The 23,940-nt window shown below is 53.5% G+C and overlaps 1 protein-coding gene across 1 annotated transcript in view; it reads left to right on the forward strand.

Moving 5' to 3' along the window:
- The first annotated feature begins 618 nt into the window (after positions 1–618).
- Positions 619–23,940, forward strand: part of CCDC180 (coiled-coil domain containing 180) — a 58,685-nt gene continuing 35,363 nt past the window's right edge. The window contains 14 exon segments of the mRNA XM_065908285.1: positions 619–718; positions 1,948–2,138; positions 5,065–5,153; positions 6,412–6,521; positions 7,536–7,664; positions 7,767–7,877; positions 7,997–8,092; positions 9,889–10,052; positions 11,795–11,914; positions 16,712–16,791; positions 18,995–19,083; positions 20,768–20,890; positions 21,993–22,166; positions 22,980–23,095. Coding sequence (XP_065764357.1) covers positions 650–718; positions 1,948–2,138; positions 5,065–5,153; positions 6,412–6,521; positions 7,536–7,664; positions 7,767–7,877; positions 7,997–8,092; positions 9,889–10,052; positions 11,795–11,914; positions 16,712–16,791; positions 18,995–19,083; positions 20,768–20,890; positions 21,993–22,166; positions 22,980–23,095 — 1,661 coding nt within the window. The 5' untranslated portion in view covers positions 619–649.

Consider the following 23,940-nt stretch of genomic DNA (forward strand, 5'->3'; position numbering starts at 1 on the left):
GAGAGGGCCTGTCCTGAGCCCGCCGCCCTCCGCGGAGGGCTCGGGGCAGGCGGAGAGGAGGGGGCTGCGCTTCCCCACACTCAGCAGGCGCGGAGGCGGCGCGGCCGGCCTCAGACAGCCCCCTCCTACCCAAGAGTCCGTTGGGGAGCGGGTGCGGCGGGGAGGCCCTCGAACGGCGTCCAGCTCCAGTCAGGAGTTCGAGGCCAGGCTGAACTCTGCGTTGGCTCTTCCCCGAAGAGTCTGAAAGAGGGAAGTACAGTAACCGTCCTTCTTTGCCCTCAGCCCCAGTCGCGAATTTGCGCCGGGCGCGTGGCTGGGGGCCCAGCCTTCTCGGCGGGTTCCGGTGAGGTTCGTGCCTGAGGGCTGCCTCCTTTTGGCTTCTTCGCACCGCTCCGCCCGCCCCCACCTCCGACTCTTCTTTTAAAGTTTGAACCCTGAGGCCTGAGAGGGGCGCTGGCGCTTTTGGGGCTGGAGCTGGGGCGCCTCGGCCCGGGTGGACTCGCCCAGCCCGCCCGTCTGTCTGCAGACACTTGTCCCCCAGGGAGGACGTTTCCTCGGAGGCGGCGGAGAGGCTTCTCGGTATCCGCCTGGTCTGAGGCCTCCCCGCAGACGACGGCTCGCCTGCAGGGGTGTCCCGCTCGAGGCCACGATGTCTTCCGTGGGGAAGGTGACCCAGATTCCCAGCGGGAAGGTCTACCAGCAGATCTTCGAGGCTGAGGTAGGCCTGTCCTTCTAGCCCCCGTTTCCCGGGCCCCCTGCTTCCCTCAGCTTCCCGGGAACTTCCCTCCCTCAGAAGACTTCCTTGCCTGGGAACCTAAGGAAATAAGGGCTTTGAAACTGTGTTGACGAAAAATAATTATTATTGTTTCCTAAAATGTAGGAATACAAAATTAGGATGTCTGTTCCTGAAAATTGCGAAATCTATATTAAAATTTAATTTGAATTACTCAGAAATAACCAAAATTAACCATTGGTTGTCCTGGATCTTTTTTCTATGCATGAAAGCATCTCTAATTTTTCTGTTTAAAAAGTGAGTGTGATTCTACAGCAGTGCCTTAAAACCTCCTTTTTCCCTGTTTACAGTATCTCAGAGAGCTTTCTGTGTCAGTGCAAATTCAGGTACTTCACAATGTTTAGTGGCTGCCTACTTTTTGATATAGCACTTCCTGTAATTTATTAAAGTAATGCCCTCTTGGTAATTATATAAGTTGTTGGCATTGCCTTGTCATCTATAAAAAACTGCACAGATGACATCTTAAACACATACTCAAACCCTTCTTTTGAAGTTCTGTACTGCTTATTTAAAGGTGATTTTTATTCCTATTTTGAGTCCTAAGTAATGCTCTTTGTGGAGGGCTTGGAAATTATAATAGTATAAAGAGACCGTATAAATTGCTCACATGATCCTGCTCCCTGGAAGCAACCATTCTTAACCTTTGGCATATTTTCTCCTTATTGTTTCTCCATGCGTTTAAAATTTTGAAATCATAAGGTATAATTTTCATCATAATTTTCTTTTATGCTCTTAATTACTAGCTTTTCTTGTATATCATAAGTATTTCCTCATGCCATAAAAAATCCTTTGTAAGTCTCATTTTTAATAAATTCCTAACATTCCATTGAACAGAGCTACTGGGTTTACTTAACCAATCCCCTATTGTTGGACAGTTCCATTTTTCCAGTTCTTTGTGACTATAAAAAATGATGGGATGCACATCTTGCTTCTCATTAAAATTTCTTAAAAGATGCCCTCCCAGAAGTGTCTGAATGACTAATTTGGGGAGTAGAGAGCCCTCCTTCATGGGCTATGCCCTCAGGTTGAGGGCCTCCCTCAAACTGCCTTCTTGCTGGCAGGTTCACACTTGACCTTCTAAGGTGCACAGGCAGCCGGGGTGCTCGGAAGTCTACAGTTTCAGCTGCCTTCACCTGGTTCTTCCATGGATTCAGGTGCAGCTGGTCCGCTCCCTGGCATCCTCTAGAAAGCGAGCTGTGGAGCGTTCCATGATCCCAAAGGATGGCAAGAAGCCCTTGATGAAGAAGGTGGATGTTCGTGAAGGCGAGATGCTGTCTCCTCGGCAGCAGAAGTGGATGCGCAGCCTACCCAATGACTGGACCACAGAAAACCCTGTTCTCTACAGGTGGGTCCTGCTTTCCAGGCCACAACCCCACACACCAGGCGTGGTTAGGATTTTCAAAAACGCAAGAAGAGCTCCCACAAGATGAGTACTGGATGGGAATGAAGTCCCAGGGACCTCCTCTGAGAGATGGAAATAATAATGATGTCTACTTTGCAGGACTGTTTGCTTCTCCTTCTCTCCCTCCTTTGACAGGCAGCAGGTATGCAGATCCCAACCTCCTGGAACTTGAACTCAACAGTAAATAAATAAGCAGGTCTCCCCAAAGATGGAAAGGTTCTGACACTGAGGACAGGGTGGTGGGGGACAGGAGTCAGGAGACCTCCACTGAGGCCAGAGGATGAGAGCAGGGAGGGAAGCACAGGGCGAGGCTCGGAGGCAGTACCAGTTTAATAATCTCCAGAAGACCGGAGAAATTAGCGGGCCTGGGGAGGGGAGTGGGAGATGAGGCCAGGAGAGGCTTGCCGGCCACAGGCAATCTTTCGAACTTCACTGGAGTGACTAGAGTGAGCAGTGATTTGGCATTTTTGTTTTTTGTTTTTTTAATGGGTACAGGGTTTCTTTTATTATTTTTTAATTAATTTATTTTCATTGGAAGAGAATTACTTTACAATACTGTGATGGTTTCTTCCGTACATCAACATGAATCAGCCACAGGTTTACATGTGTCCCCCCTCCCACCTCCTGAACCCCCCTCCAACCTCCCTTTCCCTCCCCACTCTTTCCCTCAAGGTTGGCTTTTTTTTTTAAGGCTTTCAAGCAGTGGTGTGCAGAATGTGGGGGGCTGCAAGGAGAGGCAGAGAGGCCAGGGAGGAGGCCACGGTAGTCCATGTCAGCTCTGTCGGGCTGTGTCAGCAGGGCACTTTGGGTTTATTTTGGAGGCAGAACCCAGGAGACCAGGTGACAGATTGGGTGGAAGGAGAGGGCTCCTGAGAGTCCTAGGTCTCTGGCCTGAGTCCTTGGGTGGACAGCCATTCCCTGAGATGGGAGCCAGTGGGGTAGGAGCAGGGAGCTGAACATGAGATTCCCGAACATGCCATTTCAGCTCCCTGGGCTCACACTCCTCAAGGAGGAGGAAAGGAAAAGGAGGGGCTGCATTTTCCTCGGGGGGTGGGGGGCACTTTGGAGAATGTAGCAGGAGCTGGGCCGCCCCTAGGTTCTTTCATCTCTGCACCAACCATAAACGCTTCTCAGGTGTGGGGCGCTGGGACAGGCAGTCAGTCCAGCTCTATCTGCCTTTGTGTCCCCTTTAACCTTGTTGAAGCGGGGACTGACCCATTGCTGGGTGAAGGTCTCTCCCCTGCCCTGCCCTTCTAGTCTCCCCAGGCAAAGTTCCCCTACAGCTCCTGAGACTCAGCACCCTGAACTGTTGGACAAACCCATTAGCCGCCCAGGCACAGGCAGGAGGTCAGCACTCTGCAGCCCATGTCCCTGACGCTCAATGCAAGGATCCAGAGGCCCAGACAACTGGGATCTGACCACGATCTCCCAGGGGGACAGTCTCGCAGCCTGACTGTAACTCTGGATCCTTTAAAGGACAGGCTCCTCTCCGCTGACCTGTTTTCTATTAGTCCCAGGGTCTCCTGAAGTCTCCCTGTGCTTCCCGAGGGTCCCCCTTTCCCCTGAGTTTAGGCTTGAACCACCCATCATCCCCATAAGTGGATATGACATCAGTTAGGAGCTCTTGGCACCCACAGGACAGTATTTGGGGAAAGGCACTGCTCATGGAGGGCGCTGGCATTGTGCTGGCTTCCTGGTGCAGACTAGGTCCACTCTGCCATGGATGTGAATCCAGAGCACAACGCCCTGCCCAGGAAGAGAGATGTGTTTATAACCAACCAGGCCCTGCTACCCTCAAAGCGACTGAGGTCACTAACTCAGCATCAGCACCTCTCTGAGGGCCTTGTCCCCTTCTTGAAAATTCAGCTAGCTAAACCAGTCCACTTGTGCGTTCATTCACCCAGGACAGGACATCTGGGTAAGTGGAAGAGGAACTCGGGGTATGGGTAGATCACCACTAGCATAAACCAAGTCCCCAGGTTCTCGGGGCAAGTGACCGAGAAGCCAGAGCCGTAAGCAGCTCCCATAGTCGGGGTACCCCGGCTCCAGCGCGGCTGCCTTAGTCCAGGGGCATTTGGTTGACAAAGTTGAGAGATTCACCTCGGTGGGTCAGCCTGGACCCCGTCAGCTGCCACCTGGCAGTCCCCCTTGGCGGTAGGTGTCCATGAGGGCTACATCAGACAGTGTCTGGAAAGTGCTCCGCATGCCGGGGCCCCCGGGCACAGCAGGTGTTGCTGAGAAATGCATTTCTGGGCACTTGTCCTGTGGACCGCACATTCCAGGATTTTCATTCCAAAGCTGAGTTGTGCTCACCCAGCCTGGTCCTCCCTGCTGAGACAGTTTGTCCTGAGGTCCCAGCTTCCTCCTCCCTCACCCAAACTCTGTGGACCATGGACCTTGGCATCACAGGCAGGGATCTGGGCGTCCCAGGGCCAGTTTGTCCAGGGACTTCCCTCCCGCATCCCCCACCCTGGACAATGGGGTCACCCCCGGTGCCTCATCTGATGGGTTGCTGAAGAAGCAGATGAGGGCCTGCTGAACGCTGAGCCTCGGCCCGGCCTTCCCAGGCTGGCCGAGCCCCCAGCGGCCCCCAGTTTCCACGTGCGGAAGACGGCTCATGCTCACCACCCACACTTGGTGTGTGGCCAGGACGGAGCAGGCCCCTCTTCGCATCTGAGGGCTGCGCGGTGTCTGCTGGCCGCAGATACCCCGGGAGTGTCTGCTGGGGGCGTGTCCTCGGGGCATTCTGGAATTGGGTGGCCCCAGGCCATTGCCAATTCCCAGGGTCTCTGTGGACACCGAGAGCTACCCTGGTGGGGGGCAGTGAGGAGGCTGCGGGGGTTAGTATTTCCCTCTGCTTATGCCTCAGGGAAAAGGAAACAGCCAGAAAGGAAAAAGCTCAAGAGAGTGAGAACACCATCGCTGCCAGAGAAGTCCGGGGCCTCACGGATGCCGTTGGTGAGCCTGTGTTCAGCTTGAGGGCAGGCGTGGCCTGGGCCAGACAGTGCTCCGTGGGGAGCGCCTGCAGAGTCCACTGTGGAAGCACCTGCAGGGCCCACTGTTCCTTGCTCAGCCTCATAGGACGCCATCCGCCTGGACCCTCCCCCCTGGATCTTCCCCGCACCTCCTGCCGTCAGCCTTGCCCCCTGAACCTCTTCCCCTCAGCCTTGTCCTCTGGGTCTTTCCCCTGAACCCTGGTCCCCCTTTCCCCTGGGCCTTCTCCTCATGCAGGGGCCTGGGGGAGGAAGGGGGCCGCCTGCAGCCAGCACTGACTGATGAGACCGCTTGGTGAAGGGTGTACTGTAGCTTGATCTTCTGTGCTTTCACGGAAGGATCTTTCAGCTGACGTCGCCTTCCTTCACACCTTCACACACACATTGTGCTTCCCGGGTGGCTCAGATGGAAAGGCGTCTGCCTGCAACGCAGGAGACCCGGGTTTGATCCCTGGGTCAGGAAGATCCCTTGGAGAAGGGAATGGCAATCCACTTCAGTACTCTTGCCTGGAAAATTCCATGGACGGAGGAGCCTAGTGGGCCACAGTCCAGGGGGTTGCAGAGAGTCAGACACGACTGAGTGACTTCACTTTATTTCCTTCTTTCTTTTCCTTCACACCACATTACCCTAGTTTGACTTTATCCCGATGTGGAAGCTGTTTCTCCTTGTGATTAAAAAACTAGTACTTGCTCAATGTAGAGAATCAAAGGAAAGAGATAAAGCAGAAGGTGAGAAGTCCACCTCCACAGTAGCACGCGTTCTCTTCCCAAGAGTGCCCGCTTCCCAAGAGACCACATAGTGTGCGGGGTCCCACATGTATTCAGGGGACAGCAGGGCAGAGGGTAACAGAACCTGCGTCTCGGGTTCATCCCGAGGAGTAATTGACTTAAAACAATACCTAGCTGGTAAGTGCTGGGAAGTGTCAGTAATTCTTATCTGTGTCTGTATTTTCTTCTATAAAACTTTTAATTAAAACCTAGATGGCCCTATTCTATACATCCATTTGGAACATTTTTCCAGCATTCAGTTGTATATGTAAGTTGTATATGTAATTCCCTATAGCACTTAAGGATCACCTTCTTTTTCCTTAAGACTCTGATGAGACTCCGGGGGTGGGCATCTCCTGAACCCAGGCACCTGCTGTCTTGCTGTCTTCCCCTGGGTGCTCTGACCTCACCTGGAAGCTCTTGAGGGCAGCCTCGTCACCTCTGTTGTTCTCTAGTTCCTGAGAGGATCAGCACCACCACCTTTCAAAAGCAAGGAGATAACAAGAGGAGGGCCTACGAGAGTGCCCTGGCGAGCTTTAAGGAGGAGATCGCTCAGATCGGGATGGTGAGAATTCTCCCTCTCACCCCCCTTCTGTTCCTGGGCCATTCCGACGGGAGGGTGGGCTCCGTACAGCACCCATGCGCCTCCGCCCGGGTCCTCAGTGGCTCACTGCAGTGTAGACGGAGTGGTGTGGACAGGATTGCCGGAGTCATGTTTGGCTGGCTCATGGCAAGGGCTGATGCTGAGCACAGCCCTATATGTCAGGTACTGTTACAACCCCCATTTTACAGGTGAGGCCCAGAAAGTCCTGCCTGATTGGGCACGTAAGGGCCAAGTGGGAATTGGACTCTGGGTCTGATGCTTAAGCCAAGTCTTTGATCACCCTGCTCGGTCCTGCTAACAAGGGGCCAAACGTCCTGCCCTTAGGCCCTACCCTTACTTGGCTCCCCATTCCTTTCTGGAGACCTTGTCTGTAACCAGACTGACCCCTGGAATATCCCCTAAAGAGAGCTTTTTTGCCCTTCCGGGTCCATATCTCTAGGCTCTGAATCACACTCTGCACTTTCTGTGTGGATTCCCTGGATCCTGGGAGATGGCTGTAGACCCAAAGCACCAGGAAGGCGCTCTTGCAGCCAGCTCATCACTTCTCTAATACGTCCCAACTGGACAGGAGCTCTGCTCTCCATGAGCTCTGCGCCTGTGGTCACACCACCTAACTGAGCCTCAGTTTCCTCATCTGAAGTACCCTTGGAATTATTTCTTTGGCCACCTCTTTAATGAATACTTGTGGAGCTCCACCCATGGGCCGGGCATAAGGTCAGCCCCTCCTTCACAGGCTGTGACGAGGACCGTGTGAGTCTGAGGACGAGGGCTCACACACGATGTGTGTCCCAAAGGGTGCTGCCCTCACGCCGTGGCTGTGCACAATGAGTAAACCTTAACTCTTTAGGTCGAGTTACGAGTCACTGTTTTGAGAGGGGGCCACAGCTGGCACTTCCCTGCCATAGGGTTGGGGAGGAGTCCTTTCTGTCCCTGGGGTGTTGATACCATCGCCCTTGCCCTCCTGGCCTGTTTTAGGAAATGGAACCTCTCATCTTGGAACCAGGAGCACTTCTTTTAAAAAAGCTGGCTGAGTCTGAAGAGGATGTCGACAGTCTCTTCAAAAAGGTGGAAAACGACAGCAACCTCGAAGACTACACCGTCCAAGTAAGCGTCCCCCTCGTGGTGGGGCCTGCCCCGCCGGTGGCCTGCTCCTCCTTCCCTCTGTCCCACCCGGCCTCACAGTCCAACCCAAGCTTCTCTGCACAGACGCTGTTGGAGCTGAGGGATCAGGTGGCCGAGAAGTTCCTGCTGCAGAAGCAGGAGATCAAGGAGCTGGATGAGACGCTGCACTCACTTGAGTTCTCCCGGGTAGATAAAGTGAGCTGGCCTCCAGATGGGCTCTGGGTGGCTCTCACTTGTGCGGTTTATGGGGCATCACCTGTTTTCAGTCCTCTACGAGGAGAGAGTCGCTCACTGTGGTGCCTTTTCATTTCTAGCTAAAAAGTGTGTTGAAGAAATATGTGGAAATCATAGAGAAAACGTCCTACCTCATGCAGCCCGACGTATATAGGCTGATCAATAAAGAAGCCATGGTGAGTGGTTTTCACGCAAACGGGATCAGCCTGCAAGAGCAGGACCACAGGACGCCCTAGAGCCTGGGTCTCAGCAGCGATGGGCTTCTCATATGTAACATTTCCAACTAACTCAGGCTGGCCACTTGAGTTCAGAACCAGAGTCTTTGTTAAGCACTTCCAGTGGAAATCCCTCCAGTACATTTTGTACTTCCCTGCCATGTTCGTCTCAGTGAACCTAGCACAGTGTCCGCAGCCTGACCGATGCCGATTCTGCAGGCACCTGCGGGGCTGTCTCAGCAGCCACGTGCAGTGCGGTGTGTGCTGCGTGACAGAAGCGTGATCTCACAGCTCTCGTGGGCTCAGGGAGGTGTGTGCACTCATAAGTGACCTCTTGGGATTAAAAACACACACACACACACACACACACACAAGAAAATCAGTGTTATTCATGACAGGATACTTCTGGCTCCTCAGAGGCACATTTTCTTAGGTGGGTTTCTGCGTCTGGTGTAGAAAGCTGGGCTTGCCCGGAAACGGGCCTCCTGGCAGCACGCAGAGTGGAAGGAGCACCCTATTCAGAAGCCCAGATGGGCGCCAGCCCAGGCACGTGCCTCGGGGTCCTGGATGAAGCTCAGACAGGGAGGAAGCACAGGTCCCTTCCTCCACCGTCCAGACATGAATGTTCCCCAGAATTGCTGCACCTGGAACTCCGTGTCCGTAAAATGAGGACAGTGATACTCAGGCACCAGTACTTGTTGGGAGGGCTCCATGAGAGGGCCCAGCAGTGGCCGCTCTCATTTGAGACAAGCAGGAGTTCCTGACTCTGAATTAAGCATTTGCTCGACTAGGCGTGTCAGAGTTAGCAGTCTCGCAGTTGCATCCCAGCGTTTGGCTTCGCTGGGCTCACCATCCACGGAACAGCTGGTGCGTTCTCCTTGCTCTGTGTGCCTCTGTCTCTCTCAACTCCAGCAGTGCCCTGTGCTGTGGAGGGCATTGTCTTCACGTTACGACTACAGATTTGGCGGTTCGGGAAATACTTGCCAATGCCCCCCAGCTGGGAACAGCTGGCGTCAAACCTCAGCTTCCGGTGGAATTCTGTGACTGGAATTTCTGCCCGCTGTGTGTAGTGGTTCTCAGCCCTGCGCCAGGGCGGTGCATAGAGGGCTCTGGGACATGTAGGGAACATTTTTGGCTGTTCCAGTCCTCGGGGACATGGGAGAGGCCACTCTCATTGAAGGGGCTTGGGGAGGCTAGATGGCAGATGAGTACCACCCAGGAAGAATCGCCTCCACTGCCATGCCAAAGGCGCCCTTGTGAGGGCACCTGGGAGGACTGCTCGAGAGTGTTCTAGCTCTGGCCTCATTTGGTCACTGGCTGCCGGTTCTCGTCACCACCATGTGTGACTGGTGCCCGGTAGCAGGAGCATCCTGCTGTTGGAGCAAAGTTACAAAAAGAACAGGTCAACACTGGGAGCCCGCTGAAGTGCTTCACTCCAGTGAATTTAGAATCACCTTTTTAAACAGTCTGAGATGGCCTTGCAGCTGGGTTGAAACTCGCCTGACCAGGATTCACTGTGAAGCCTTCAGGACAGACCCTGGTCACTGTCTGTAGCTGCTGAATCCTGGGCAGCTTCCTTGAGTGCCCAGGGACCTCCCCTCCCAGTACTCCTCAGATGCTGCCACCACCCCGCTCGGCGCTCGGCCCACAGCTCATCTGGCCCCTCTCCAGCTGCCCACCACCCCTGTCCTACTGAGCCCTGTTCTGACCTTGGAGAGCCCCCGCTCCATCTAGAACCTGCCCGCCTGTGACCGCAGATCATAAACCGCGCCCTGCTGGGCAACCGGAGGGCCCTTGCCCAGCTGTTCGTCAACCTGATGGAGGCCAGGCTGCAGCAGGAGCTTGATAGCCACCGCCGCTGGCAGTGCCTGATGGACGCCTGGAAGACTCTCAAGAAGGACGGCCTGGTGCAGGCCTTCAGGTCAGCGGCTGCCCGCACTGCAGAGGCTCTCCCCTCCCCACCCCACCCCACCCCACCCCCCGCCAGCATGGGTAGGAGAGAAGAGTGTGTTCTCCCTCCCTTTGTCATTACTTTAAAGTGCCGTTGCTTTTTCTGATGGTAAAAGTAATAGGTGCTTTCCCCCCCACCCCTAGAGTCAAAATAGATAGAAGTACAAGGAGAAATTAAAAGTCACCATTAATTTCTCATCACAGTGAGAAGCACAGCTGATATTTTGGTATTATTTTCTTCCGGTCTATTTTAAGACCCATACTGCATGCATAGATTTGTATCTTATTTTCTACATACACATTTTCTCACATGTGTCTTCTTGAAAGTGAAAGTGTCGTTCACTCAGTCGTGTCCGACTCCTTGTGACCACATGGACTGTAGCCCACCAGGCTCCTCTGTCCATGGGATTCTCTAGGCAGGAATACTGGAGTGAGTTGTCACTGCCTTCTGCGGGGTCTTCCCGACCCGGGGATCAAACCCAGGTCTCCTGCGTTACAGGTAGATTCTTTACCATCTGAGCCAGCAGGAAAGCCCAAAAGTGAAAGTGAAATTCGCTCAGTCGTGTCCAACTCTTTGTGACCCCATGGACTATACAGTCCATGGAATTCTTAAGGCCAGAATACTGGAGTGGGTAGCCTTACCCTTCTCCAGGGAATCTTCCCAATCCAGAGATCGAACCCAGGTCTCCCGCACTGCAGGTGGATTCTTTACTAGCCCACTGTTCAAGTGGTTTGAAAATGTTAGCCTGATTACCTGCCCACTGTCCACTCTTTACTGTTACGGGGCCAAGGAGAATGGCCATCCCTCAGACTTGGGCCACTTCCCACCCTGTGGTAGCAAGTTTCACTCCTGGGAAGGAGGGTGAAGAGAGGGCCCAGCTCCAAGCTTCCCCCATCAGGTGGCACCCTTGTTAATACTGATGCAAGGGTCATGGAGGTTTGGGCCAGCAAAGAAGGCTTTCTTTTGCTAAGAAAGGGACACTTGGAACCAAGATGTCTAAGGTCACCAAAGAGTGTCTGTCTGTGCTGTAGGTGTGGTGGTGGGAGGCCCGCTGTCCACCTGCATTTCTAAACGGAGAGCACCGGATTCTGACTCTAGGATGGATGTGTACTGAGGTCTGACTGCCCTGTATTTTCTCTGTGACCTTGGTCAAGGGCTTAAACATTCACAGGCCTTGTCTGCAGATACCATGATGGACTGGTGACAGGGTTGCAGTGATGATCAGCAAGATGCTCTATGGAAGGTACCTGGTCCAGGCCTGGGCTTGGACCTGGGAGGTTAAGACATCAGTAACCATCACAGACAGCAGTGGGAAGAGGTGACATTTACTGGGCATTTTCCAGGAGTGAGGCATGGTGCTAATGGTTTTGCGCACATTATCTGGTGGGGTCCTCCTAAGTACCACTTGAGGAAGGTATTGTCGTTACCTTGACAGAAGAGGAAACCAGGTTTCAGGGCAGGGGCGACCTGCCCAAGGTCACAGGGTTGGGGGCAGTAGTCAGGACCCACACCTGAGCTGTGCCTGCCGACCCCTCTGTTCTTCCCTCCCTCTCTTCCCTCCTTTCCTCAGTGTCCCTGAGGCCCGGATGTGGGGACGGGGTTGGGAGTGGTGTCAGGGTGCTGAATGTTCTTGCTGTGGGTCTCATGCCTTCTCTCCCGCCCACCCTGCCCCTCCTCTCCTGTCCATGCTGCTAATGTGTCTGGACGCCCAGTGAGTTCATGGCCAGTGAGAAGATCCAGACTCCTCCGGCTGTGAAGAAGGAGCTGGAGACCATGATGAAGGACCAGAGCGTCCTGCAGCAGCAGCGCCTGGACCACCTGTGCACCATCTGGTACAGCAGGCGGGGGGGCCCCCTGGGGAGGGGCACCTTTGGGGGTCCACGGGGGAGGCAGGCACAGTCCTTACTGCTGGCTTTTCTCTTGAGGCGTTGTCCTCCAGACCAGGCCATCTCCCTGTTCTCGGGCCCTGGGCTGGTCACCTGGGTCCACGTTCTGGGGTGTCCCAGCCCAGTAGCAACAGGGAACGTGACACATTTTCTGCAGAAGGAAGTTTAGTGTGACTCTGCCAAAGAGCTTGGAAGGAGGCAGTGGCTAGGTGTGAGGTCAGAGGAGACTAGGGGAGTCGGGGGAGCCAGGTCAGGGGTTGGACTCTTTCCTGAGGGCAGTGAGGCATGGAGTGGCTCCATCAGCTCTGCAGTTTGGAGCATGGATGGAGGGATGTGGAGCTGAAGGCCCAGAGGTTGGTAAGGAGGCTGCTGTCATCTGACAGGGACCTGTGAGAGGCTGTGGATGGAAGCTTTGCTTAGGCCTGTGTTCACCAGCTCTGATCCCATGATAAGCTGGTGGGGGCACGGTGAATGTTCCAGATCCTGGGAGTCTGCAGCATCCACCCTCGGCATCAGGATGGAGCCTGCACGGTCCTGTGAGGCAGAGTCATGTCGTGTGCTGGGAGCCATGCACCTCACTGGTCCCTTTCATCCTGGTCCCTCTGGGATACAGGTTCCTCCCATCACCTCACTGCAGAGCCCAAGTCCTCCTAGGATGCTGATGACTATTAGGACCCTACACAGCTCGAGCCAGAGACACTCCACCAGGATGGGCATGTGCTGCCCCAGGTGCAGCCACATCTTCATGCAAGCATGTTCACAAGGTGGATAAAAGTCTCAACACAAGGAAAAGTGCTTTTGTTGTTTTCTATGACTCCACTCGGGCTTCCCAGGTGACGCTAGTGGTAAAGAACCCTCCTGCCAACGCAGGAGCCATAAGAAACGCAGGTGTGATCCGTTGGTCAGGAAGATCCCCTGGAAGAGGGTGTGGTAGCACACTCCAGTATTCTTGCCTGGAGAATCCATGGACAGAGCAGGCTGGCCGGCTATAGTCCATGGGGTCGCAGAGAGTTGGACGTGAGTGAAGCAACATAGCACACACACACGTGACTCCACCTGTTTCTGACATTGAGTCCCTGTTCACAAAGGTGGGCGAAACTTAGTGTTTCTTGGGGATCCTGCCCATCAGCAGAAAGCCAGGGACTCCCACACAGAGCCAAGCCTGGGGAGTCTGGTCGTCAGTGTCTGGTCCACACACGTTGTTCAGTCGCTCAGTCGTGTCCGACTCTTTGTGACCCAATGGACAGCAGCACGCCAGGCTCCCCTGTCCTTCATTATCTCCTGGAGTTTGCTGAAACTCATGTCCATTGAGTTGGTGATGCCATCCAACCATCTCATCCTCTGTCATCCCCTTCTCCTCCTGCCCTCAGTCTTTCTCAGCATCAGGGTCTTTTCCAATGAGTCAGTTCTTCACAGCAGGTGGCCAAAGTGTTGGAGCTTCAGCTTCAGCATCAGTCCTTCCAATGAATATTCAGGGTTGATTTCCTTTCGGATTGACTGGTTTGATCTCCTTGCAGTTCAAGGGCCTCTCGAGAGTCTTCTCCCACACCACAGTTCAGAAGCATCACACGTGCTCCTGGGCCGCTGCTGCTGCCTCCACGCAGCTGGGCGCAGGAGTCTTGAGGAGACTGCTCTGAGCCCCTGAGTGCCCCCACCCAGGCAGCCGTGTCTTTCCCGAGACCTGGGTCTTGTGGCTGCTCCAGCAGTGGCACCAGGAATCAGGACCCACCTGCCGGCCATGCCAGGCGCCCGCCACCTGCCGTGTCCGCCCCTCCCCGAGCCCCTCCTGTTGGGTGAAGAGCGTCCTGGGCCACAGCATCCGCTTCCTCCCCAGGGCGCTCTGCCCCGTCCTCCAATGCCTGCTCCTCACCAAGGCTCTCGACTCCCCTAAGCACTTATACTTTTGCAAACCAAAAGCAGAAAGAGTTCTAGGCTGATGTCTTTCTGCCCCAGCACATCCTTCATCCAGGCTGTGAATGTGGAGCTGGCTGCTGCCCAAGTGGAGGGGAAAGTTGGGGCCAAGCACATGGAGAAAAATGGGTCCTTTGATGCTTCTGGCCACAGCTGGGACATAGTGTAGAGCGGCAGCGTCTTCAGGCAGCGTGTGGAGCTGGGTGTGTGATATGACCTGGCTTTTAGGAAGTCGTGGGCAGCTCTAAGATAGCAGAAGCAAGAGCACATTTATAGGACATAGGACGCGGCAGTGGGGATATATAAAAAGGTGAAGTCAGGACATAATTCCAGCATCTAGAAGCATTGCAAACACATACAACTTCAAGGTAAAGTTGCAAAATCTTGATCCCAGGATTCCAGTGAGTGTCAAGTGAAGGTTTGGGTTTGTGGTGTCTGTGCAGGCAGGTCTGGACAGCTCCCACAAAGTACCCCAGATGGACCCCACTTCTCCTTGGCCTGTCAGAGCTGGGGAGCCTTCTAATCAAGCCCGAGGAGCTGCCCAGGGAACTAACCGCCGCACATGGGACCTCAGGCAGGCCCCACGTCCCATCCCAACCCGTGACTGCAGGCCTCCCTCTGGAAACCCGGGTCCCAGCCACCCGGCGAGAACCTTCGTTCTGGCTCGTGCCAGGTCCTCTGTAGGCTTGTGGGCAGTGATGGCAGAAGGGTTGGGAGTTTTGTTAAGGTTCCCAGGGTCTCTCCCAGGAGAATTCCCATGGATTTTCTTGGACTCAATAAATGCATGTGCATATAATTTTTTAAAACGAAAATTTCGTTTTGGAGTAATGTCAGATTTACGGAAAAGTTACAAAGATAACACACAGAATTCCTGTATGTTCCTAATCCAGTTTCCCTCGTGTTGTCATCTTAGCCTGCCACTCGATGCTTGTCAACACCAAAGTTAACCTTGATGCATTTTCACTGACTGTACCACACACTTAAAAATGTCACCAATTAATTTTTTCACTTTTCCATTTCCATTCCACATCCTTTTTCTGTCCCAAGACCCAATCCAGGACACCACATTGCATTTAGTACAATGTTTAGACTTGAGATCATGCCCTGCACACTCTTATATTTCCCTTCTGCTCTTTCAGTTCAGTTCAGTCGCTCAGTCGTGTCCGACTCTTTGCAGACCCATGGCCTGCAGCCCTCCAGGCTTCCCTGTCCATCACCAACTCCCGGAGTTTGCCCAAACTCATGTCCATCGAGTTGGTGATGCCATCCAACCATCTTATCCTCTGTCATCCCCTTCTCCTCCTGCCTTCAATCTTTCCCAGCATCAGGGTCTTTTCCAATGAGTCAGTTCTTCGCATCAGGTGGCCACAAGTATTGGAGCTTCAACTTCAGCATCAGTCCTTCCAATGAATATTCAGGACTAATTCCTTTAGGATGAACTGGTTTGATCTCCTTGCAATCCAAGGGACTCTCAAGAGTCTTCTCCAATACCATAGTTCAAAAGCATCAAATCTTGGGTGGTCAGCTTTCTTTATGGTCCAGTTCTCACATCCCTACATGACTACTAGAAAAACCGTAGCTTTGACTAGACAGACCTTTGTTTTGCAAAGTAATGTCTCTGATTTTTAATACACTGTCTAGGTTTGTCATAGCTTTTCTTCCAAGGAGCAAGCGTCTTTTAATTTCATGGCTTCAGTCACCATCTGCAGTGATTTTGGAGCCCAGGAAAATAAAGTCTGTCACTGTTTCCATTGTTTCCCCATCTACTTGCCATGTAGTGATGGGACCAGATGCCATGATCTTTGTTTTTTGGTCTTTACTATCTCACTATAAGTAGGCTGCCCAAGACCACCTTGGGCTACATGTCTTGTCTTGGCATAATTGTTCTTAGCATCTCCCTTTCACTGTCAAAATATCCTAATGTGGACAATAAGTAATATGTCATATTCATTTTTTCCACACCACTAAACACCACCTGAAACTTAGTGACTTAAAGCAACAATCATTTTTTGCTTCTCATGATTCTGTGAACCAGCTGGGCAGTTTCCCTTGGCTGGGGCTGGATGGTCCAGGATGGCCTTGCTCCTGCGTCTGGAGCCTTGGGTGGGACAGCTGGGGCCTCTCTCCACTTGCTGTCTCACCCTCCAGGAGGCTAATCCAGGCTTGGAGGCCTGGTGGTGGTGCTGGTGCTGGCAAAAGGGCTCTCTGCAACAAGAGAAGGCAAGCAGAAGTCTCAAGCCTCTGCTGAGACTGGTAAATATGCTGAGACATATTTACTGGTGTTTCATTGGCCAAAGCAAATCTCATGGCCAACCCCAGAACCTGGGATGGGGAAATAAACTCGATCTGCCGGTGGGAGGAACTAACAATATTGATGATTTTTCAATTCGCTGAATTCTTTTTAGTGACTACAGTAAAGAATTCATGTATTTTATTTAAGAAATTCCCTATTGTTGGATATGAATGTTGTTTTTTTATTTTTTGAGTGTTTATAAACAGAACTGTTAAGCAACTGTCTTAATGCATAAACTTTGTATATATTTTATATTGTCTCTGATTGGGTTCCTTGAAGTGGATTCCTGGGTTGTGTGATATAAACCATTTTTTCTCCCATTAGGAAAATTCAGTTTTATTTTCTAAGTAACAGGCTCACTGTTATTAATAGACCTTTTCATGACATGTGTTTTGGCACCAGAAAATCCCCAGCAAGTCATGTATCTTTGGCATCTGTGTAGATGCTCCCCTGGACCGTTGTTCCTTGAAGATGCTGCCAGTCTTGGTCAGTGAGTGTTTACTCAAGCGTGGCTCACGTGTCACACCTTCCTTCCCCAGCGACCTCCTGCCCCCCAACTACAGCAGAGCTCAGCTGATGGAATGGCGTTCTTCTCTCAACTCGTTGAACAAGCACCTCGGTGAGTGAGGTTCGTGGGATCCCACTCGGGTCTCTCCAGAGCTCTGTTCAAGCAGAAGCTTTGGAGCAGTTTCCGTCTGCCGGCCAGTTATTTATGTCAGGGTCTATTACAAACTCAGAAACAGGTGGCAGGTCACTCCTGGGGAAGATGAGTGGAGGCGTGGAGGGAAGAGTAAGCTCTGGGGTCCATATCGGATCCCTAGACCTTACGTGGAAGAGCCCCCCTCCTCCCACCACCTGCCACGTCCCTGCCCAGCCCACGGCTGTGGCAGCCCCACGCTCTGACCCTGACCACAGAATGAGCTAGAGGGGTGGCTCCCAGGCCAGATCCCGGGTGTGGGAGGCGCGCTGTGCCTGCTCTGTGACCTCGGGGAAGTCACGGCCTCTCAGTCCCACATTCCTCTTCCATAAAGTGGGGATCTCAGGAGTAATAGAGATACTTACCCTGTGAGGTTCACGAAGAAACACATACAGTCCTATGGTCCGGTTGTCGTTCAGTGCCTGGCTGATTTGGTGCTCAAGAATAAATGGTGATATCTAGAAATTCTCTGTAACCAGAGTCCTCACACTCCAACCCATCGTCAGTAAATAAGTTTCCCCGGGACACCGCTCTGCTCATGTTCACGCGCTGCCTCTGGTTGCGTCTGCTCTGTAACAGCAGAAATGAGTGGTTGTGGCAGAGACTGTGTGGCTCTCAAAGCTGGAAATATTTGCTATCGAGCAGAGTTTGCCAAGCCTTCCTGTAGAATGTATGTAATACTTTCATCTCCTTTGAGATGACCCAGTGAAGTCAGTGGTCATTGCCCCCTGTGATGGAGAGAGATTCAGAGGCACAGAGGGCTAAAGCGTCCTGCTCAGGGTCCACAGCCAAGGACGTGTCACAGCTGGACTTGACCTGACTGCTTTGGTGAGCGGTGCCCACCACTGCGCCCAGGACTCTCAGGCTTATCATTCTAAAGATGATATAACTGTATCACAACACCAAAGGTGAGAGCCCCGAGACCCTAAATAACAGCAATGGCGGCCGTTCATCGGGCGCCGCCTAGGAACAAGCAAGGTGCTGGGCCCCGGTAACCCGCGGAGTAGGTCTCTCCAGTCCAGACCACGCAGGATGTTACAGCAGGGGGTGGACGGGTGACCAGCTGCTTTCATTTGGATTTGGGGCAGAGCCTGGTTGAGGGTTATGTGAGACCTTGGCCAACAAAGTGACCGTCCGGTTGAAACCTGCAAGACGAATACAAGTTAGACGCGTCCAGAGGTCAGGGTGGCTTTCCAAGCCAGAAGGCTAGCGTGTGGGGAGGCTGAGGCCAGACAGAGCCAGACCTTTGGGGGACAAGAGAAGAGGCCAGAGGGCCAGGCTGTGCTGGCCACGTGGCTGCGTGGGAGGCTGAACTTCATCCTGAAGGCAGTGGGAACCCGGTGGAAGATTCCGAGCTGGGAGTGATAAGGTGGACGGGGGGCAGATCAGAGGGGAACAGGAACAGAAGCACAGAAACCCTGGAGAGGGGGGCTTCATCACAGTGACTTCCTAGGAGGGGTGGGGATGTGCTGGCCCAGGCGGTGGCCCTGGAGATGGCAGGAACCAGCTTTATGGCCTCTCGCCACCAGTTCCACATCTACCCTCCCCAGGGTCCTCACTGGCCCCTAACCTGCTCTCCTCCCCAGCTCTTGTCAAGGAGCAACCACCACACCATCTCTGGGTCATCTTTCAGTTTCTAGAAGTGACAGGAACATTAAACTTCAGTTCCTTACCTTAGACACCAAGAGTCACACTGAGGTGACTATAAACCAGAAACAGCAGGGAGGAGGAGGAGGAGAAAGACCAGTCGGTCACATTCCGAATGTTCTGCCGGTCCCATCACTTCTTAAGGGATTCCTCCCAGACCTGATCTGTAAATGCTCTTAATTCGCACCTGGTTACTCTTCTGTCACTCAGTACAGCTACCCCGAAAGAGTTTCATCAGCCTTGAAACCGATTCAGGGGTCGAATCAGAACAGAAAACTGTGGTTGCTTGTTTGAGGCCCTTGTCTTGGGGTATTGAGGACTTTGAGGTGACGGAGACAGCACCCCCTGATGTAAATGGCCCCTGCTCGGGAGGCACTTTGCTGGGGAGAAGCCACTTCCCGCGAGGTGGGAAACCCCTCCTCCCGACCTGCCCTCTTCTGGAAGAGCTGCTGACGTGTTTTCTTCCCCACCCGTGGAGACGCCTACCACATGGACTGCATGATGCGGATCCGCCTGCAGTATGAGAAGATCTGGCAGAAGTGCCTCGCCCAAGTGCAGACGTGCAGGGTGAGTGCCCCTCCCGGGCCTGCCCCTGCCCACCCTGCAGCCCCGGCCTTCCCTCCGCCTTGGTGTCTGGCCGTTCTGAAGCCCTTCCCTCAGCCTGGACTCCCCCCTCCCCAGCTGTTCCCACCTACCCCTCCATGGCCCCCAACCTGACCGCCTCCAGGGAGCCTTCCGTGACCCCACAGGCAAAATTTAGCACACTGCCCACCTCAGCCTTCACCCTTGACCCTCTGTATCACTTGACTTTACTTATTCAGTGGAGGTGATGTCATGGGAGTTATTCCACCAATTCCCTTTCATAAACAGTGTTGCCACTGCTATCACACCCAACTTCACTCTCTACCAGCCAGCCTCTGTTCTTCAGAGTGTGAGACAGTGAGACCTCCCGCAACCCCCTTCAGTGCCCAGGCCTGGTTTCCTGAGCTATGAGGACGTACTGTGTCAAAAGGCCCCTTCCCTGCCTCCTTTGTAAGACTGTTGAGGTGAAAATCCCCCACACCTAATCATTTTGAAGACGGTCTAACATGGCACCTGTGGCTGTCGGAGTCTCCAGGCCGTGACGGTCTTGCCTGTAGGCCCCAAGACGCTCCTGCTGCTCCAGCCCTCACACGTGTGTCTGTCAGGCTTTGGCTGTCTGCCATCAGGACTCTGAACAGAGTTCAGGGGAGCAGAGGGCTTTCCAGTGCGCTCCATCCTGCGGGGGCTGTGGTCCCTGGGGGCTGTGCCGCTCTCTCGCACCACTCGTCAGATCCTGCGAGGTCCTACAGGGTGGGTGACGCTGGCCCTATCTGAAGATGAGAAGACCAGTTTGCAGAAGGTCCAGGGGCTGTCCCAGCCCACAGTGCTCTGCCTGCTTGCTCTGGGGCCTTCGGGGCCATCACATGCCTCCTAGTCAGCCCTTTAGGGACATCAGACCTTAGGAGCAAAGCCTGGAGGGAAGCCTTGTGCTCCAGAGAGCCTCCCCAAGACCACGCCCCCAGCACTCACCTCCTCACTCACCCCTGCCCCTGGGGTTCCACGGCCCTATGGCCCTAGAGTCGGTTCCTTGTGCCCCTGCTCACGGCCCTCTGCTCGGCACGTGCTGGGTGTGAGTGCAGAGCTCACCACGTCCCCCGGGAGCACTTTGAGCCTGACAGAGGGCGCCTGATGTTCTGGGCAGCAGCATTGGAAGTGTACAACTGGAGACACATGTCATGTTTTATAGTAATTGGGGGAGGTTGATTTATTCTAGGTTTTGTGCATAAATCAGCTCTTTATTAATATAGAGAACTGGCTTTCCAGTTGGCATAACCCCAGACAGGAAACGGGAGGCCTGTCTGACTTACAGCAATGCTGAGCGTGTGCAGGATGGCGGTTTATGCCTGTAGGGTCGGAAGTAGGAGAGTTCAGGTCCCAGGCCCACCACTCGCCAGGTTTGTGCCCTCCGCCAAGTCCCTTCACTTCTCCCCCAGCTTTAGTCTCCTCATCTGCCAAGAGGGGCTAATGAGAACACCCCTGGCGGAGTCAGTGGCCAGGGGTGGCACTCAGCACCTGGGCACAGTGGGCAGATGGAGCTGGCCCGGCTGGGCCCCTGTGGGGGTTGCTGCCAAGGTCCGTGGAGATGGGCGGGAGGCTGGTCTCGGGGCAGGACCAGTCCTTAGGCGAATCCCCATCAGCCTAAGCCGGGCTCTGCCTTGTCCGCCTCCAGAAGCAGCTGCTGGACTGGAAGGCCTTCACTGAGGAGGAGGCAGAGAGCCTGGTGAGCCCGTCCTTCTTCCAGATGGTGGGAAGTCTCCAGAGCAAGGTGGAGGAGGAGCTGGAGGCCTTGGACGTGCGTAGCTGGGGACCTGTGCAGCTGGGGGGTAGGGTGGGGGTCGCCCGGGATGCTGGGCTGTAAGAGGGGCGGGAGTCCAGGGGCTTCCAGCGTTCTTGTCGCTGGTGAGTGCCTCCGCCTCGTCATGGCCAGCCGCTCTGGAGCAATTCCCCTGCACCGCCAGGCACTCCAGGCTCACCCCTGGCTCCCCAGCCACCCCCAGACTCCAGTCAAACACTCTTGGACAGTGAGTGCTCCCCCAGGCCCTTGCCAAGTCTGGGTGCTAGAGATCAAAAGAAGCAGTTAGCCCGAGTCCCAGATGCCTAGAGTCTGGAGCAGGATTCAGCAGATGTTTCCTCTAAAGGGCCACGTGGTGAGTATTTTAAGCCCTGTGGGGTGGTAGGTTTCTGACCCAAAGTCTCTCTCTGCTCGTATCACAGAGAAGCAGCCCTAGGTAACACAGAAATAAATGGGTGTGGCTATGTTTCAATAAAACTTTATTTCTGGACACTGAAGTTTGAATTTCGCCTAGTTTTTACATGATTGATTATCTTCTTTAGTATTTTTTTCCCCCCCAGCCATTTAAAAATGTAAAATCTGTGCTTAGCTCCCAAGGTTAAACAGGTTAAAAAGGCAGAGGGCTACATGTAGCTCACGGGCCATAGTCTGCCAACCCCACCCTCTGAGAGTATAAGAGGCACATATGAAAGGGAGAGGTGAGACTTCAACAGCAGGCGCCGGTGTTTGGCTCAAGTGCTGCGTCAGAGAGCTCCAAGGACGGAGAGATGCCCGGGCCAAGATGGGCATGGTCCACTGGATGCCAGGGTGGTGCCTTTCTCCTTCCAGGCCCCGAACCCGCCTTCAGTGGACAGGGTACAGGTCTAGAGATGGGACTTCATGTCAGCCAGTCTGAGGGTGTGGCCAGGGACAGACCAGGAATGCTGTCCCGGAGAAGGGAAGGCCGGATGTGAAGATAACCTTGAGGGATGGTGTCCAGACCCCAGTCCCTGGAGATCGGGCCTCCACGGCCTGGCGAGGCAGCCCCGCTAGAGGGGCCCTTCTCCTTTCCCCGGGGCCAGTTGACACTTAAAGGCCCCTCCTCTGGGTTCTGCCCCTGCAGAAATCCTTCGAGATCGTGGCAAAGCAGACAGAGCAGCAGAGCTCAGACCTCTTCAGCTACTTCCAGGAGGCCGTGAGCCTGTGGGAGACACATCAGAGTGTGCTGCTGACGCAGGAGCTGGAGCTCGAGAAGAGGATGGAGCAGCAACGGCAGAAGGACAGGCGGGAGAACCAGGTGTGGCCCTGGCATCCAGGTGACCCCAGCAGGCGAGGAGCGAAGGGCCACACCCAGATTGTCAGCTGCCCATGGCTCTGCTTGGGGGCCCGTGAATTCAGCTAGCATTCAGATGCAAAAAAAAAAAAAGAAAAATTCATACTTCACACCATATTTTATTTTTATGTAAAAATAAGCCCCCAGTGTATCTTAGACTCCAGTGTAAAACCTCAAGCTATGAAACTTGAGCAGATGAGAAACTGAGGCTCACCCTGCTCATGGGGGCTGGGTGGCAGTAAAGTTCTGCTGGAATTAGGTCTGGGCTGTGCAGTGAGTCCCAGATCCAGACATGTCTGTGATGGGGCTTGCCTGAGAGACAGACTCGGGGGCATGGAACATCCCCCTCTGGCAGTCATCCTGACCCCCAGGACATGAGCTGGCCCCCACCCACCTGCCTTCACATAACCAAGGGGTGGAAGGGACGCCCTTAGCGTCTGACATCAGGCACAACAGTGAGAAGGGGAGGGAGGAGCAGGCGTCTCTGGAAGGTGTAAGGGGGGCCGGCCCAGGCAGGGTGAAGGGAAGGGACATGTCCCTGAGGAGCCCCATCTAAGTGGGGTCATCAAGGATTGCAAATAGAGAAGAACAGTCCAGGCAGGGAGAAGCACCCACAGGCCCAGAGCAGTGAGAGTAAGAACGGTGCTTCTCGTGTAGAAAAGCCTACCTGGGGCTCCTGGACCTCATCTCCAGGGGCAGGCTCTCTGCATGTCACATCCTCTCTGGGAGCGCTGGTGACTCACATCTGCTTCCTTCCACTCCTGGTGTGGCTGCCAGGCCCAGGAGGCTCACCTTGACAAGCTCTTGGACCAACTGAGGCAGCAAAGCTATGAGAATAACCTGAAGTCACACCTGGAAAAGGCCAAGGATTTTCTGAAGAATATGAAATGCAGGTAGGCAGGCCATACTCTAGAAGAGGATGGCCTAGAATTCACATTCACGGTCAGAGGCTGCCTGCCTGGGAGCCCAGCCTACGGTTGCCTCCAGCTTTAGAGCACATTGTGCTGCTTTGCAGCTCTGCCCTCGGTCAACACAAAAGCTTTCAAGGAGAATTTTGATCAGAAAAATTTATGGAGGGATGTTTCTGGGTCATGTAGTTTAAAGGTCAAGAGCGTGGGTCCTCCCTGCTTAAATTTTAGAACATACATGCTTTGTTAAAGAAAAAAAAAAAAATTAACCAGTACAAACATATAGGAAATTCTCATTTCTGCCCAACTCATCCATTTTGTGGACATAGACATTTATAAATGTTGGTATATATACATGTAAAGTGTCTTTAAAATGAGAATTGTTCTATAACTTTGTTTCATTTTTTAAATGACCATCCATTCGTTAATATGGATGCTTCATAATGATTTAACCATGCTCTAACTGATAAGCTTTTTAAGACTGGTGCTTAAATGTGGACCGTTTCTCCACATTGAAGACAGTTCCCTGTGAACTATCTTGCATCTTTGTGCCCTTGTACAACTAATATTATAAGGGCTGTTCACAGAAATGGGATTGCACTGCCAATTGATTGCAGTACTTAGATTCAGAAGTACATTGTAAGGCAAATAAATAACCCCCGGAACCTTGGCCTTCTGACCTCAGGGACAGATGAAATCTGGGGCCTTGGTTTTGGAGCGTTTGATGGGATGATGTAGGTGAAGTGGGAACCCGTGTTACCATGTGCAGAGAAGTCTCTCTGTAGGTGTTTTCTAAATGTTCTACAAAGAGTAGGTACTGCTTGTATGAT

Source organism: Muntiacus reevesi, chromosome 17 (assembly GCF_963930625.1).
Source record: "Muntiacus reevesi chromosome 17, mMunRee1.1, whole genome shotgun sequence".
Classification (NCBI taxonomy): domain Eukaryota; kingdom Metazoa; phylum Chordata; class Mammalia; order Artiodactyla; family Cervidae; genus Muntiacus; species Muntiacus reevesi.